Source organism: Epinephelus lanceolatus, chromosome 19, assembly GCF_041903045.1.
Source record: "Epinephelus lanceolatus isolate andai-2023 chromosome 19, ASM4190304v1, whole genome shotgun sequence".
Classification (NCBI taxonomy): domain Eukaryota; kingdom Metazoa; phylum Chordata; class Actinopteri; order Perciformes; family Serranidae; genus Epinephelus; species Epinephelus lanceolatus.
The window spans coordinates 21,036,831-21,055,453 of NC_135752.1; the positions used below are offsets into that span (position 1 = coordinate 21,036,831).

Genomic DNA, 18,623 nt, shown 5'->3' on the forward strand with positions numbered 1-18,623 from the left:
CACAATGATAACAAATATTACAGGTCTCAAGTTTAAAATAAGAAACATTTATTGAACAGTAAAAAATACTAAAACAAGATGGAAAGTTGAGGTAGAACAGGTAGAATATTATTATTATTATTATACATTCAAATAAAAAAAAGAGTTCAGTGCTCTTAAATCTTCCAGCAATGTCTTTATAAAATAAACAAATATTTAAGCTGAAGCATAAATAAAACAACAACTACTGTACACAGTAGGATTCGCTGCATGTGCGCTGCAGGGTCTTCCGGCAACACAGAGCTGCCCGTGGATGCCTGTCTGTAAATCATGCTAGGGAAAAATAAATCCACGAACCCACGCGCGTATCGGCCGATGCCAATACAAGTAAAAAACTCAGATATCGGCCGGCCGATGTATCGGTCTATCCTTAAATTTTAGCACTAGTAACAAGCTAAGACACTGCTCATTAGGAGGTAGGCTACTTGTTTGACATTGAGACTATATTACTGTCTCATTCAAGGACATTGGGACTTTATTGTCATCTCATTTTAGGACATTCAGACTTCACTGTTGTCTCGTTTGAGGACACTCACTGGGACTTAATTATCATTGACAATATTTAGTTTTTTACACTTAATGGGTCCTTCTGATCCCAAATAGCAAGATAAATTAAAAATGCATACCAAACAAAAGGAGGATAAAACTTAGACAGATATAATTTAGTTGTCTGTATTGTAATCAGGCTGTTAACATTCAAATCAACCCTATTTTAACACCTCTCCTTTACAAACTAAAGAAACAGCGATTATTTTAGAGGATGCTGCCATACCTGGCAACCCGGAGACGCAATCTGTGTCAATTGCCGGGCGACGTAGCGGGAATAAAGGCCGTAGCCTATTTCTGACTGAGGCTTTTTATAACGGACCGTGTTGACCTCAGCCCCGTTTGTCTCCATGGCGGGTTGCTGATTTATATTTCAGGTTGCCTGTTGCTCGTGTCTCTTTGCCGCCAGCGTCGCGCCGTCGCCGTGTTTTTGCGCCGTAATGACAGGTGTTGGAGGTAAAGCGCCCTCAGGATGACGCCTTTTTCCAGGATCGCTCGATGCAAAAGGTGCATTAGGGAGGTTTCTGCCTTTGTTTTCATTATGGTTATTTAATCTGGCTGCTTTGGAGGAGAGGGGGAGACAAAACGGTGCGACACCCAGAGTGAGAAAAATGTCCCTTCTGAGAATCCTCAATATTATTAATAGCCGATAATTAATCCTCCAGGGGATGTTAATTGGTTAAGGGGGGGGGGGGTTTAAAGCCGCGCACCGACTCGTTGCGTTTGTGATGTCCTGTTGTCGCCTGTAGTGAGCGGCTCGTTGTGCAGCTTCAGTAGGCTACAGACAGATTATAAAGCGGCGGAGCAGATCTGTCTGGCAGATAAAAGATGGTGTTTCGGAGTGAGGAGATGTGCTTGGCGCAATTGTTCCTGCAGTCCGGCTCTGAATATGACTGCATCAGTGAGCTCGGGGAGCTGGGACTGGTCGAGTTCCGAGATGTGAGTAGATACAGATGATGCACACTCAATGTTTAAATGAATCTTTCTATTGTACCATCTGCATGGAACCGTCATTTGGGCCCGTGTGTTGTATTATTATAGTAGGCCTCTCTTTAATATAGGGATAAAATAATTCTACATTTTTCTCTGAGGATGCATGTTTGGGGGAGGGGGTGGATGAGGTAACTTCGCATAGGTGTACATGTCGGGGGGACACAGGGGACACATCCCCCTCAATCTTTAGACCTTTTGTCTTTCTCAGTAAAAGCATGAAAGTTGCTTTTATTTTGACAAAATCAGAGACATGACATTGCAAATTGATGCAGAAAAAGCACAAAATGGTGCAGAAAAATTCCCCAGAATGCAACAAATGAAACCCCCCTGTTTAAGTGTGTGTGTGTGTGTGTGTGTGTGTGTCTGTGAGTGACTTTGAGGAACACCATAGAAAATACATGCTGTGATTAGTTAAGCTAAAAACCTGATTTGAAATGCAAATCAGCACAGTGTGTCAAATTTTTCGAGTCAAAAATACTCAGTTATGTCTCATAAGGTCTTGCGGCAATTTTAGGAATAATACAACTTTGATACAAGAACCAGAATTTATAAAAATGGTGGAAAAACATCCCTCCAGAATACACATACACATTAAGACACTAAGATCTTGAGCAACACCATTAAATAAATACTCGCTGTGATTTGGTATCAAAGACTTTTCAGATTTGGAGATTTCTGTAGGAATTGCATCTCTCAGCGATCTGTTCTGGAAACTGCTGAGAAACCCCCTTATTGTCAATATATCTTGGAAAGCTATACATCTTCTGAATGCCAGATGCCTCTTGTTTGTGGCTGTGATGTTCGTTTAAAAAAACAAAACGGTTGCATAACAGTGAAATAGTTACTGTGGGGGCTAATGTCATCAACATGCAAAATGTAGATCAACTTAACTCACTCTAATAACCATATTCCTACATAACACCTACCTCTGCACAAGACCACATAGGCTGTATACTTTTTACCTGCAGTGCTTCAATAAGTAAGACATAATTTCTCCAAAAATCTTTCCTAAATTTGGTTAAAAGGTGTCTTGAAATAGTCTTCAAAAGCATTGAAATTAACTGTCTGATACCTGTAGACCCCCTGATCTAGGAAAGCCATACATCCTTTGAATGCCAGATGCCTCTAGTTTGTGACTGTAAAATTTCATAAGGCCATATTAGGTCATTTCACACAGTGATGTCTGTTTTAAAAAAAACTGTCTCATCACAGTGAAGCAGTTACTCTGGGGGCTGACATCATCAAACATGGTATCCACAAGAGTCTCAGCTTTCCGGCCATCACCAGTTTATGCAATTACAATCCTGCTGAGGGACGCCGGTGTGCAGAAATATTCAAATACACCATTTTTAGAATAGGCGGAAATAACACATTTGTACTGTTTGAGAAAAACTGGTTTTTGCCCCAAACTGCATGGGATTACCAAAAAGTGGGCATGTCTGTGAAGGTAAGACTCATAGGTGCCATTAGAATGCATTTTCATTGAGGTATCTTGAGGTGAGAGGTCAAGTGACCCCTGTGAAAATGGCCAAACCTCCCTTTTATATGTGTTAAAACAAAAACTACGCCCTTGGATTATAAAGTGTAAAGGCCATATCTATCTATCTATCTATCTATCTATCTATCTAAAACTGTGTAACAACGCCATGCTTGTTATTGCACATGCACCGACTGATGCAGTAACTCGCAGCTCACCTGACCCGTGATGCTCCTCTGGTTTCAGCTCAACCCGAGTGTCAGCTCATTCCAGCGGCGCTTCGTCAGCGAAATCAAAAGATGCGAGGAGATGGAGAGGATTCTGGGTAAGAGAGAGCACCTGGGACGGTTGTGTGTGTGGGTGTAGCCTTGAGCACACACCTGGACAATATATCATCGGGGGCTGATCGTGTTTTGTATAAATGGTCCCTCAGAGAGATTCAGACAGCTCGCTCTGACACTCCGGCAGTAATTACCATGAAATAAACCATCAGCATTTTTGTTGTGGACAGGATACCTTCTGAGGGAGATTCAAAAGGCTAACATAGCCGTGCCAGAGGAGGATGAGAGCCCGCTGGCTCCTCCCCCCAGACAAGTCCTGGAGATCATGGTAAGTGTCATTTCAGTCACATTTCACTGTGAAACTGCCCATTTTGTTCACTTTACCTGGTGTTTAATTGAATATATCTATATTCACGCTAGTATCCTAGATATATGGAACATAGCTCTCTCTTTATAGGATAATATTTTACAGGTTTGTGATAACTAGTTCAGGTGTGACGTTGCCTCCTCCACATCATAAGTCTTTAATTTTCCCCTCAAGTAACTTTACAGTTGGAAAAATCATATATTATTTCACACTGTCTGACAGTATCGTGCATATCTGTTATATCATCTTTCCGCTCTTGCATCTATTTATAAGTGCACCAATCCAGAAAATGGAAATATTATAGATTTTTCCCCAAATGAAGCCTGACACATTTGGTATCTTTAGAAACTTAGGGATCTCTACTCTGCATCAGTAAACCCAGTGCAGGTTTTGGCTATTAGCATCTTCCTGTAGGTATCAGTAGTAGAAGATAAGACAATAAAATTTTGTATTGCTGACATCAGACTTTCACTTTCATTTCAGCATGTAGCCAATCCTTGCATCATTTATCATCATATTTACTGTTTTTCTGACACACTGCTACAAAATTCAAGTTGAGGACTCACCTACATACTGTACATGGTGGAGGATGATTATAAATCTGGATGATAAAGCATTTAGCTGGCAAACTCGCACCCAACCTATCAAATTGTGTCAACTCATCCCTGATCTGCAATGCACTCACAATCACATATGACCCAGATCATCATCCACTCCATCAGTGCGTTACCTCCCCTCCCAAGAAAGGACGGCAGAGGAGATATCTGCACACCAATACAACTGGACTGGACAGCCACAGAATAGGTTCATAGGCTGAGATCAATGCAAAAAATGTAAATTTATTTAGGGCATCAGTACACAAAAAGACATGTGCTCAAAGTGCAAAAAAAAATAATTTAAAAATGTGCATGTATCTCCTCTGCCATCTGTTCTGTATAAATTATGTAAAATTCTGTACATCTTACTTGTTTAAACTATGTATGCACTGACTTTGTCCACCTTCTATTAATCATTTTATTTATCGACAGTGATAAAATTTTATATCTTAAGTTCCACTCCCCCGCTTCATACCATAGTCCCATTTTTGTCTTTTTGTAGGAGAAGCAGGGGAGTGCATGTGACTGTATATGTCACATATAAGTGGTATACACATCGTTTAGAGGCTAAGAACCTGATTTGACATGCAAATCAGCACACCTTGTCAGGTTTTCCAGTCAAAAATATGTATTAACATTGTGTTTTGGGTAGCTGCCTATTCAAACTTTTAACGTTTAGTGTGTCTGTGTGTGAGAACATAATGATGGAAGTAAATGATGGTCATTCCCACACTCAGTTATGTCTCATAAGGTCTTGCAGCAATTTTAGGAATAAAACAACTTTGATAAAAGAACCAGAATTGATAAAATGGTCGAAAATCCTTCCAAAATACCACATTAAGACACTAAGATATCGATCATTTCATTGAGATATCTTGAGCTGAGAGGTCAAGAGATCCCTGTGAAAATGGCCATGCCAGTTTTGTCCTTGCCAGTATCCTGCTGCGAGTCATATTTACTGTTTATTCTCAGCTACCTAAATTAACTGAATGAGTCATCTTGTTGCTGAATGCAGACTTAAGCTAATGTTCACTGTGTGTTGATGTGCAGGAGCAGCTTCAGCGGCTGGAGATGGAGCTCAGCGAGGTGGCCCGAAACAAAGAGAAGCTGCGGAGGAACCTCCTGGAGCTCACCGAGTACACGCACATGCTAAAGATCACACGGACCTTCATACACAGCCGCTCCAGAGTAAGTGTGTGTCTGTCACACCCTGCTTTTTGTTCCAGTCCCACCCTGTTAGCATCACAGTCAAGATGCTTCCCCTCACCTTGCCAGTAGCGTCTTGTTTTCTTGTCGTGTTTTGTTTCCCGGGGTGACAGGGGTGGGACAAGAGCCCCCTTTAATTAAAGACACGGCCACTTTGCAGCCATTACAAGCAGCACCTGACTCATCCGGGCTCCCGTTTTAGAAAAGGGATACAACAAAGAGCAACAATGGTGTCTTTTGTGAGACAGGCATTTGTGAGAATAAACATCACATTCCAGCGTGTGCAAACACCACATCGGCTTTGTGTCGGACCATGTAAGGAGCAGTTAATGTAAGCTGTCATGAATGAAACATGTTCCCTTTTATAATTAGCATGAGGCTCTTGGTCCCCAGTATGAAGAATTCCCCACCATGGAGACAGACTCGGTGACAGGATGCACCGGTATGCAAAGACTCGGAGCCAAGCTGGGGTGAGCTGCGATACGTGTCATTTACATCCAAACAACAGGTCGTCTTAATGTGCACTGTCAGTAAGAAATAAACCTTAAAACTAATTTGATCTCTTCCTGCTGTAGGTTTGTGTCAGGTCTCATCCAGCGGGTGAAGGTGGAGGCGTTTGAGCGCATGTTGTGGAGAGTGTGTAAGGGTTACACCATCCTCAGCTACGCAGAAGTGGATGAAAACCTCGCTGATCTCGACACTGTGAGTCAAATTTAATTCAGACTTCTTGATAGATGCCAAGAAAGATATTCTAACTTTTGCCTTGCCTGTTGAAATCAAACAGGAGTTGCTGTCTTTTTGTTTCGTTTTTTAAAACATTGAAAACCTTGTCCTTCATCAGCTTCTTACTCTGAGCAGTGGGGTCCTACACGGATGCTATTTTCTGCTAAAGTTGGAACTTTTGATCATTTCACATGAGAGATTTCTGCAGTCGTGTGTTTGATCTTGCTGTATTCACTGGTTTTGAGTTGACAGACGGAAAAAGGTGATGTCCAATCAGAGCTTAGAATAGCTGTGAGAATGGTTGGCTTATGTTATGTCTGTAAAGTGGGCCCTATATAAAGAAGAGGAAGATATACTTTTTAATTTAATGATTCAAATTCTGTCACGCTCTTGTTATACACACACAGGCCTGAAATAGACACACAAACAGAACCCATATATGCAGGAAATGGAGAGATGTCAGAGTGAGGGGGCTGCCCATGGACAGGCGTCTCTAGCAGTTGGGGGTTTGGTGCCTTGCTCAAGGGTACTGCGACAGTGCCCAGGAAGCAAACTGACACCTCTCCAGCTACCAGTCCACACTCGATGTTTGGTCCGGACGGGGACTTCAGCTGGTGATCCACCTGAAGTTCCCAACCCAAGTCCCCATGGACTGAGCTACCGCCGCCCCAAATGGGATTGTCCACGGGTTCCATTTTGACTCCATGTCAGTTGCCCACATAGGTGGGTTTATGCAAGTGGACCCCACATGGGTTATGCTATGGCTACCTGGGAACCAAGTGGGTATGGGCCCATCCATGGGGCTCACTTGGATAAACCCACCCATGTGGGCAATAGGCATGGGGTCAATGTGGGACCTGTGGACAATCCCATATTGGGCCCATTCTTCAGCCCAGTTACCACCCACATTGGCCCCATACACAAGTGTTGGCTGGTTTAGTTACTTGTGAATGTTAAAAGGTAAATGTAATAAAAAGATTTGGAGTCAATAAGTGGATTCATTAACGGATTTGAATTCAGTACAGTGCTGTTGAGCCTCATCTCCCACCCACACAGTTCTGGTGAAGCAAATTTGCTGAGTTTTGGATCCAAAGTCATAATAAACAAGGATGTTTTTTCAAAACTTCAACTTTGGTTGTGACTTATATAGTAATGAATATTTATAGTTACAATAAAATAGGGAAATAATAGAGAGATAATTTCAGGATTTAGCTGGGAGTTCAGTAAAATATGCTGCAGTGAAAAAACAAATGATAAAATGATTAAACTAACGATGAAATTTTTTTAAAGGGAAAGAAGGGGACGCCATTACCCTTGTTAGCAAAATGACCAAAATGTGTCCCCCTTGTTGACCTGCCATCTCTCTCCATCCTCCCGGTCCAGGCTCAGACGCCGCCCTGTCCGGACCCAGACCTATAATTGATTTATTACTGAGAATTATTCAATTTTGACAGAGCGATTTAGTGGATTCACAGACCAATTGCTTGCGTTAAATCATCTCACGTGATGCTACACAGCCGGTCACATCTGTGCATTCTGATAAGCATTGCGACTCAAGTGAGTGATACACACACACAGGGGAGAGACAAGAAACAAGATTTGGAGAACAAAGAGAGTCAGAGGAAAGTGATTTCATATGGTGTGTTTTATAGACAGAAAACTCCCTCAAACCCAAACAGAGGGCAAAGAAAATAGAATATTTTTATAGCACTGAATCATTACCAATTAGCACCTACTGGATACAGCCCACTTGTGTGGCAGCAGAGGGGAAAGTATTGTGGTAGCGATACATGTAAAAGTCATATTTCATCACTTTATGATTTTTTTATTGTGCTGTACTTGTAATAACTTCCCTGATGTGTGTTGTTTCAGGGTGAGATCAGCAAAAGCGTTGTGTTTCTCATCTCTTTCTGGGGAGACCAGATCGGACAGAAAGTGCAAAAAATCTGCGATTGGTGAGAACGCCATCATTGCATGACTTTATCTTTAAACTCCTTGTTGTATTCTCCTTCATCATCAGCCCACATGTCCATCTCTGTCGTCCTCAGTTACCACTGCCATCTTTACCCTCACCCTGAGAATGACGAAGAGCGGGCAGATGTGCTGGACAGCTTGAGGACACGCATCCAAGACCTTAACAATGTAGGGCTGATGGAGACACACAACATTTAACACATTCTCAGTGAGGTGGTAGTAACTGTTGTGTTGGTCCAGGTGCTGCACCGCACTGAGGACTACCTGAGGCAGGTTTTGCAGAAGGCCTCGGAGTCGGCCTACACCTGGGTCGTGCAGGTGAAAAAGATGAAGGCGATCTACCATATCTTGAACCTCTGCAGCTTCGACGTCACCAACAAGTGTCTGATTGCGGAGGTGTGGTGTCCTGTCAGTGACCTGGCAAACCTGCGCGGGGCGCTAGAGGAGGGCTCGGTGAGAGGAAGTATTGATTATCTATTAATGGTGACAGAACACTTGTTTGCAGACGTTTGATGCAGCCTCTCTAAACCCAAAGCATCAATCTTGCAGCTAGGGATAAGAGGATAATCATTTTTTTCTCCCTTGAGCTTGTTATATGAATCATCTTTGGCCTGTGAATTGAATTGGCTTTGCTTATCAGCTGTTATTTACTTAAATTGTATCACTAAGATGCATTTTTAATTCTTTCACAATATTCTGGCCATCAGCTTTTTGGATGACTTCATTTCCTGAACCCCTCCATCTGTCATGTTTTTTTTTTGTTTTTTTTTTTTGTATTGTTGGCCGAATCATTTGATTTGTTGTTGTTTGCATCGCTTAGCATTTTCTTCCCTCACTGCCCAGTGTGTGCCAGCAATTCCTTCTGCTCCAGGCTGCAGATTTGGTTGTTTTCAGATCAAATTTCTCACCTAGAATTCGCAATTGAGAAAAACTTTCTGGTCAGAGGATCACTCAAACCTGGGAAAATTTCACACAACTGAATTAATGGAGCTCTAAAAATCACCGGTGTGTCTTTTAATTGATACAGTAGTGTTTCTAGAATTTTACACTTTTGTTTTTTTTAAACAGAGAAAAGGCGATGCCACCGTACCGTCCTTTGTGAACCGCATCCCAAGTACTGACACTCCACCCACCCTGTTAAGAACCAACAAGTTCACATCAGGCTTTCAGAGCATTGTTGAGGCGTATGGGGTGGGGGACTATCGCGAGGTAAGCCCAGGTAAGAACTCACACTGTGTTTTGTAAAGGTTAAACTTTAAAGGAATACTACACTCCCAAAATGATTATATGTGTGTCAGTTACTCACTCTGCATTGCCTTGAATTCATAAATAAAACTGTTTTTTCTCGCATGCCTCCAAGCCTCCAATAACGTTAGCATGATATATTTGTTTGGAAAATGTGTTTAGCATAAGACAGTTGTTTTGTCGGTGAACCTTTTGAGTTATAATGGAGCCAAACTTTGTAACCTTGTCACCCCTGAGACTGTTTATGCTGAAGTGCTTTAAATTGTAAGGATAAAGTAAAAATGCATGTGTTTGGGAAGTCCTGAGCATATGACTGGATAAATAAGACTTATACTTCACAAGTTGTGTGAGAGTTTGTGAACAGATGTTTTGATAAGTTTTGCTGCTGATAAACGTGGCCCCCCATTTACTTTAAATTATCAAGAATTTTCTCTGTTTATGGATTCTCTGTTCACTGTGGAAGAATGCGAGAAAACAATGTTTTCTTCACGATTTTAGCACAACACAGGGTGAGTAATTGGTAAACAAATGATCATTTTGGGGGTGAGGTATTCCTTTAAAGTGTGTTTTTATTGGGTGCAGCTACGGAGAAGTTTAGACTAAGCACACTGAAGACATTTTTCTCATCCACAGCTCCCTACACCATCATCACTTTCCCCTTTCTGTTTGCTGTGATGTTTGGCGACCTCGGGCACGGGATGGTAATGAGTCTCTTTGCCTTGTGGATGGTGCTGACGGAAAAAAAACAGAAGAAGAAACGATCCAGTAATGAGGTAGGAATGAGTTGTTCCTCTCATCCATAATGCAGAGTCTGGTGATTGTAAATTAGTTTTAGCTGATAGCTCTGTTGATCTCAGATATGGGCGACGTTCTTCAACGGACGTTACATCATCCTGATGATGGGGCTTTTCTCTGTCTACACGGGGCTGATTTACAACGACTGTTTCTCCAAGTCGCTCAACATTTTCGGCTCTGGCTGGAGTGTCAAGGCTATGTTTACCAACCAGCAGTGGACGTGAGTTACAAAAAAAAAAACGACACTCAGAGAAATAATTGTGTTTTAATGTTTTTTTCTAATTGATGCTTGATCTTTTCACACTGCAGAAATAAAACCCTCCAAACAAATGCTTTGCTAACATTAGACCCTAACATCAGCGGCGTTTTCAGCGGACCGTACCCATTTGGCATCGACCCTGTGAGTAAATGCACTCAGACATTACAGTCAGGATATAATCAATTTGTTTACATATCATTTTCACCAAGATGCTTTCTAAATATCCCCTCAGATATGGAACATGGCAGTGAACCGGCTGTCCTTCCTCAACTCCTACAAGATGAAGATGTCGGTTGTTATCGGGGTCATCCACATGAGCTTTGGAGTGGTGCTGAGTGTCTTCAATCACTTGTGAGTGGCTCGAGATATACATCCCTGGCAGTGACCTCACATCACTTTTGTGCATGTAGTTACAGCACGGGCATCCATCAGTGTCAGGCAGCAACATTTACAGATAAAATTTATTTTCTGTAGCGTAGAAACGTATTAACAACTGCCAGAAAGGCTAAACACACAAACTAAATAACCAGCATTGATGCTCTACTGGATGAAAATGAACTCTATTGATTTGGCAAGTGTATTGGCCCTGAAATGGCCCTGAATCAGTCTGTGCCATAGACCTCCATTAACAAGACTACAGCCATGCTAGCAGCTCTGAGAGGTTGTATAAGGCAAAGCTGTGATTCGAGCTAAATGCTAATGTACAAAATGTGCTCAGGGTGCAGATTCCAGGTTATGATTCCCTAAATTTAATTTTTTATCTTTAATTCCTGATTGGCTGAGGGGCACTCCATCATCAGGACAGACAGAGCACAAGACCCTCTCTAGTTAGTTTGATTTGTGATCTCAAAGACGGTCGTGTGGACTTTCTCCAGGACCGAGTACTAAGTTGGTAGAGTGGATTTATGTGCATTGTTTCCCTCGGCGTAAGTCCTTGAACATAAAACCACACCTGCCTGTTCCCATAGCCTTTAGTGAGAGTTCCTGCAATAAATCCTGAGAAAGACATACCTGCCTCCTGTGTCCTGACCGACACCCCACAGAGACAGTCACACAGTGTTTCCAAAGCCAGCTACTTCCTATCCAAAACAGTTAATATGAGCAAAAACCTGATGAAGCCATGTTTGTAACATTTCAAATGAAGACCACATCAAAAGAAGATGCAATTCAGTCTACTTCTTTACTATCAGCGTGATGTTTCCTGCCATCACCTGCACCAAGTTATGAGGATGTACAGCGCTCTGCACGGAGCACGTGCTTTTGAATGAGCTAATATGAGCGTGTTAACATGCTGATGTTTAGCAGGTGTAATGTTACTATGTTTGTTGTCTCAGTAGCCCTCCCTACAGCCATGCCACCAGTGTGTCTAAAAATAACTCAGTGCGCAACACTAGACCTGTAGTTTATTTTGAATAATAATTTCTGCTGCCATAAATGCTCACTGCACTGTAAAAATAATGTATTTGTTTTGACTTTAAAAATGTTAGTGTCCGGACTGCCTTTGAATGTTAAGTTGACTGAATTTGAGACGATAAGTATTAATAATTTTGCAATGATTCAACTCGTCTTTTCAAATTCAGTCAACTAAGATTTTCAAGGCAGCTCAGACACTAGCTTTTTAATCAGTTATAGTTAATAGTTAATTTGTACAGTGTAGAGGACCAAATTAGCAGCTAAAACATGGTCTCAAACAAAATGATTTACTCCATTCTAAGTAACATTTGCTAAAAACTAAAGTGCACTCCTGTTTTATCAATCAATCAATCAATCAATCAATTTTATTTATAAAGCCCAATATCACAAATCACAATTTGCCTCACAGGGCTTTACAGCATATGACATCCCTCTGTCCTTATGACCCTCGCAAACTCCCCCAAAAAAAAACCCTTTAACGGGGAAAAAAAACGGTAGAAACCTCAGGAAGAGCAACTGAGGAGGGATCCCTCTTCCAGGGCGGACAGACGTGCAATAGATGTCGTACAGAACAGATCAGCATAATAAATTAACAGTAATCCGCATGACACAATGAGACAGAGAGAGAGAGAGAGAGAGAGAGAGAGATGCAGGTAATGACAGTAGCTTACAACAACATTGTTGAAAGTAATAATATTATAGTTATAGTTCTGGCTACTGTGGTACAATATGTTGAAAGTATGTATTAATATCTGGCAGTATACATGTGTGACAATAGTCATATGTGTATAATAACAGTAGAAGTATGACTAATGACTATTGATGGCAGCAGCAGCAGGAGGCATCTGGCAGGACCACGGCAGCAGCACAACCACACACGTCACGCTGTCCAGGCACCGCTGCGATATGAGTTAACCTGAGAGACAGTGGAGCACAAAGGCTCCGGAGATGAAGCCGAGTTAGTGACATCCAGAATGGCCGAGTTAGCAAGATGCAGTAATAGAATACGAGAGAGAGAGAGAGAGAAGGAGAAAAGGTGCCCGGTGTATTATAGGGGGGTCCTCCGGCAGACTAGGCCTAAGTCAGCCTAACTAGGGGCTGGTACAGGGCAAGCCTGAGCCAGCCCTAACTATAAGCTTTATCAAAGAGGAAAGTCTTAAGTCTAGCCTTTTTAACAGGTATACTATGCAGGAATTATCAGCTACTGTTTGTGAACAGTATCACCAGCAGAAGTGAACCCCAGCTTTGTCCACATGGTGTTCTGCCTCGCTATATTTGTATTTTTTTTAGGCATTGTGTCTGCAATTTTTGGAGCTTCCTCTTGGATTTGTGCTGCTTATAGTCTGACACCTGGTCGCTACCTTTTTATAAGACCTCACCTGCACACTGTGCCCGAGAACACAGCAAAATAAGAACAAAATACAGGCAGAGGGCAGAGTCTCTGCAGATAAATACACACACACACTTCTATACGTTGTTTTTAAGGAATATCCTGCATTGTATACCTTTAAGGCAGCTGTCTTACAAGGAGGTCCAATGCAGCAACCACAGCATGGAGTAATATCTCAAGAGAGATATTACAAGGTTTTCTTTAAGGAACCTTATCTAGAAGCCAGTGAAATAGGACACATGATGAAGTGCCCATGTGTCATATCCCATAAAAATGCTTTTTCCCAATAATAAGATGCCAGCTTTTTAATCATAGATGTCACTAATGAAACTGGTGCAGTATTTGGGGTCTAGTCATTAAAACCTTTCCCTCTGTATGTCCATACTTTGTTCTCTGTCTTCAGGCACTTCCGACAGAAGTTTAACATCTACCTGTTGTTTCTTCCTGAGCTGCTCTTCCTGCTCTGTCTCTTTGGCTACCTGGTCTTCATGATCCTCTACAAGTGGCTGGCGTTTGGTGCGCGAGACTCCAGCCAGGCTCCCAGCATCCTCATCCACTTCATTAACATGTTTGTCATGCAGGGGAAGGATATCACTCCTCTCTACCCAGGACAGGTATGTGTTGAAACATTATCTATTTATCAGCTCTGGATGTGTTTTGATGCTTGTTAATGCATTTTTTGTTGTCTTGTCTTGATTCCAGACTGGGCTGCAGATTTTCTTAGTTGTGATAGCTATGCTGTCAGTTCCTGTGCTGCTGTTAGGAAAACCTCTTTACTTGTACTGGCTGTACCGTGGAGGCAAAGGCCTGCGCAGACGCAGAGTATGTGTGATCAGCCATTTTGAAATATGTTTGTATGTTCAGCCTCAGTAGTGTTTGGTCACTTGTCAGTACTTCAAAACTTCTAAAATCAACACTGATGTCTCACCTCAGGGTTATGAGAGGGTGAGGCGTGTGAGTGAGGATGACAATTCCACAGCACCATCCTATGAAGATGATGAAGAGGAGGGACTCGATGAAACGCCAAGCAGAGAAGCTCTTCCCAAAGAGGTCACACACACCAGGATGAATGAATTATGTAAATTAAGTGAATTAATCATGAATTAAGTGTAATGTCATATCTATTATTTGATCTAATCTGTTTTGCAGTTTGACTTTGGGGATGTGCTCCTGTACCAGACCATTCACACCATAGAGTACTGCCTGGGCTGCATTTCCAACACTGCATCATACCTGCGTCTCTGGGCCCTCAGCTTGGCTCATGCCCGTAAGTGCAGTCATGAAAAGTAGTTCACCCTGAGCTGTCCGTGTGTCTTTGTTTCTGCTGACTTCTACTTTGCATTTCTTTACCTTAAATAAGAGATCATGTTTGTGTGTGTCTATTTGTGTTGTTTCAGAGCTCTCAGAGGTGTTGTGGGGCATGGTGATGCGCCTGGGTCTGAGGATCACCACAAGAGTAGGGGTGGTGTTGTTGGTCCCTGTGTTCGGCCTCTTCGCCATGCTCACCGTCTCCATCCTGCTGGTCATGGAAGGTTTATCAGCGTTCCTCCACGCTCTTCGACTTCACTGGTGAGTCTCAACTGATGCTAATGCTTAAATAATGGATCTTTAGAAACATCATTAGGGCCCTGATACACCAAGCTGACGGTCGGCCGTTGGTCAATGTCAGGCTGTCGGTAAGCATCTGTCGCCCTAGTTTTTGCAGGGTGTCCCGCATCGTTGGCGCTAGTCGACCCTTGTTGTCTGTTTTTTGGCCGATTCAGTGTATTCAATTGGTGTTGGAGCCGACGCAGCCTGTCAGTGAGTGAAATCTCTCTGATTGGCAGCTCAGCTCAGTACATGAGAAGAGAAACAACTGAAGTCAAGAGTGTGTGAGATCAAAAGAAACTTATGAGTTTAAATATACTTTTTTTAGCCATTTAGCTCTTAAGCAAAAACAGAAACTGCATAATTGGTCGCTAGCGTACGTTAAATATCCTTTGCTCTTTCAACATCAAATTGTGTTATCATGGTAACTGGCTAACTAGTGCCTTGAATCCATCCTGTTGGTCTTGTCGCGTTTCCTTTTTTTAATGATGCATACAGACAACCGCCACGTGCTGGTATGGAGAAGTAGTTCCTCTCACTCAGGCACAGAGCGTACGGGCTAGTTGGCCATTTGTTGTAGTGTTTGCGGTGTGTTCAAGTGCAACTTTTTGACTGAGACAAAGGTGATGCGTGACAAGGAAACAGCCAGCTGTCATCGCCACTAGTTCTTTGATGTCGGTTTGGTGTGCCTGGGCCTTTAAGACAGAGACATTGAGTTAACAATGTAGTGACATCAGATTATTTTTTCAATGTGCTGAGCTCTGCTTTATTCAGTTTCCTGTGCCCTTACTCGCTTGAACATTTGTCTTCAGGGTGGAGTTCCAGAACAAATTCTACCATGGGAACGGTGTCAAGTTTGTGCCCTTCGACTTCTCCCTCCTGCCCTCCGTTTTTGAACAAGATGGCTTGCTTTAGAAATATGTGGACTTTGATGTACTGCATATGAGTGGAGGCAGACTTTATAATTGGAAAGGATGCTGGAAGCTGGAATAATTCACACTGTGATGACGACAACAAACCTTCAAGACAATGGACTGAAACTCACTCTTGTAGCAACGTTTTTCACCGTGACGATTTTTAAAAATGTTATCGGCTGTGCTGACTGCCTTACTACTGTACCCAGCAAACCTCTGGATACGCAGAGGTTCGAAATTCTTCTTCTGTTAATAATTTAATTTTGTAGTTGAGATAACGCTCAACGCTGCTTAAAGTTGGGTGAGTTTAAATATTTTATTTGCATTGTGCTGCGTAAACTGGTTTTGTATTATTTACAACATGGTATTTAAACAGTTATACAGTGCAATGTAAAATCACAACAATATCTATCAAAGACCATGTCGAGCATCCTGATGTAGTGCCATAGAGATTTATTTCTGACGATGATATAGGGATGCCTTTGGGTCTTTTAAAACTGCTCCTCCAAATGATGAGAGAAAATCTGCGGGCATCAAAATCTGAAGAAGGATTCAAAACATGACAACCTTTCTAGTGAGGCATACTGTCACAAAGCACTTTGCAGAAATGATTGTACAATGACAAGTTTTCACTGACTGTGATGATGCCAAATGAAAATAATCTTCAACTGTTCGCTGTTTGCTTCTTTACTTATTAACGCATTTATTTAAGCATAACCTCCCCTGTAATCGATAGAGAAATGTCAAATACTCCAGAAGAAATCAAGAAGCCGTGGGCCTTTCTTTGATGATACTGCTTGTTGCGTTTGTTAATGATAATTAATCATTGTATTTATTTAAATTATTGTCTGTACAAGAGTCTAATATTTTACCATTTTGATGTGTTGAATAAAGGTTTCAAGAAATGCAAGCAAGTAAAGCATTTGTGTCCAGTGCCATTTTATTCGCTTGTTATATATATTGATTTAGTGGGCAGTTAAATGATGACAAATAATCATCACTATTAATTTACAGGCTCCTCTGTCAGAATCTTAATTGGGTGAATGAGCAAGTGTGTGGTGTTTGTGCCAACACAGCGCTTGTCTGACAAATCTGATGCTTATCGTCAGCTGTTACACTGACAGCAATGTGCATTTTGACAAGGCATCATACTTAGCCTGACTCTGTTTTTCTGTTTTTCTTTTTACTTTTCAGAGACACGTGTCAAAAAATGTAGGCTTCAAAAGTCTTAAAGTGACAGTTCACCCCAAAATCACAACCACATATTTTCCCCTTACCTGTAGTGCTATTTGTCAGTCTAGATTGTTTTGGTGTGAGTTGCAGTGTTGGAGACATTGGCTGTAGAGATGTCTGCCTTCTCTTGAATATAAAGAAACTAGATGGCACTCGGCTTGTGGTGCTCAAAGCGCCAAATGGTAAGATAATCCACACACCTTGCTGTGAGTAGCTTTACGGTACGTAGTACCTATTTTCTCTCAACCAAACACCGCCAACAATATCACCACACAGACAGAACCATGCATCTACACATGGACAAGAGGTTTGTGCTTCTCAGCTGAGCAGTATCATTAGCTAGCTCAGTGTTGCTGGGTAAGTTAGCAGTAGATGCATGTTTCCATCTGTGCAGTGATGCAGTTGGCAGGCTGTAACTGCTCACAACAAGATCTATGTTATTGTCTCATGATTCCTGGAAAGAGACATTGCTGTTTCTCGTTCAGTTTCTCAAATGTGTTTTTTTCTTGGCGCTTTGAGCACCACAATTTGAATGCCATCTGGATCCAGAAGAGAAGGCAGACATCTCCACAGTCAGTATCTCCAACACTGTGCAACCCACACAAAAACAATGTAGACTGAAAAATAAAATTACAGGTTAAGAGGAAAAAATTTATTTTTTGATTCTGGGGTGTACTATCCCTTTAAATACTCCAAAATGTGAGCAGAATAATAGCATAAAAGCATATTGTTTATGTGAGATCTTTGTTTGTTTATTAAGATCCCCATTAACTTTTGCATTGCAGCAGCTATTCTCCATAGGGTCTACACAGGTACATAGTGACAATACTAAACATACATTCATGCTACACAACACAATACAACAATATGTCATAAAGCACATCCACTGTATAAGAAACACTAACAGTTAACATAGTTTACAAAACACACATACAGTAAAGACTAAATAAATTGGCTTGACTGAATCCATCATATTCTAACAGATAAATATCATCATATAACATACAACAGAATAGAATACCCATTAAACATTTACTTATACTAATAGAATACTATTAATTAGTTAAGTTTATAAAGTATATAAGATATAAGCCATCTTTGGAGTGGCTTTAACCTCACAGTGTAAACTAGAGATGCAACACACACAGTATATGTACTATAATGAAAGTCACCATGTAAAAATTTGATTCTGATTTAATTTTAAAACTAAACTTTGATTAGAAATGTTTTAAATCTTAAAATATCTGACTCTAATCTGCAACTAATTATTTCTTTGACTATTCTAACTTGTTTTAGCTGTTTTAATAGGGACATTCAGTCACATAATTCCTATTTTTTCTCAGATATCTGAAAGTTATCTCAAAATAATTAAAAAACAAACAAACATGTAAATCTTAAATATCTGGCCTTTCTTTTTTGTTGCTGCTCCGGCCTTTTCTTAAAATGAATATCAACCCCTTTCTGAGGCAGTATTGCGTCCTCCAACAGACTCCTGCATCCTGCAATGATGTAGAAAACTGCAGTGCATGCCATATGTGTGACACACGCACACACACACACACACACACACGCACACACAGACGCA

General features: G+C 41.4%; 1 protein-coding gene across 2 annotated transcripts; it reads left to right on the forward strand.

Moving 5' to 3' along the window:
• Window positions 1-820: 820 nt before the first annotated feature.
• Window positions 821-16,724, forward strand: atp6v0a2a (ATPase H+ transporting V0 subunit a2a). Of its 2 annotated transcripts, none has more exons than XM_033647449.2 (20): window positions 821-1,524; window positions 3,302-3,380; window positions 3,567-3,664; window positions 5,350-5,487; window positions 5,878-5,975; window positions 6,081-6,207; window positions 8,101-8,183; window positions 8,277-8,370; window positions 8,443-8,655; window positions 9,271-9,421; window positions 10,081-10,220; window positions 10,305-10,462; window positions 10,552-10,642; window positions 10,734-10,852; window positions 13,708-13,918; window positions 14,007-14,126; window positions 14,238-14,354; window positions 14,454-14,571; window positions 14,702-14,873; window positions 15,704-16,724. In XM_033647449.2, exons 1-20 carry the CDS (start codon window positions 1,414-1,416, stop codon window positions 15,804-15,806), a joined length of 2,541 nt encoding a protein of 846 aa, XP_033503340.2. In that variant the 5' UTR covers window positions 821-1,413; the 3' UTR covers window positions 15,807-16,724. The 2 variants fall into 2 exon arrangements, with proteins under 2 accessions (XP_033503340.2, XP_033503341.2); XM_033647450.2 differs by having other exon boundaries at window positions 827-1,524; window positions 5,899-5,975.
• Window positions 16,725-18,623: the final 1,899 nt, after the last annotated feature.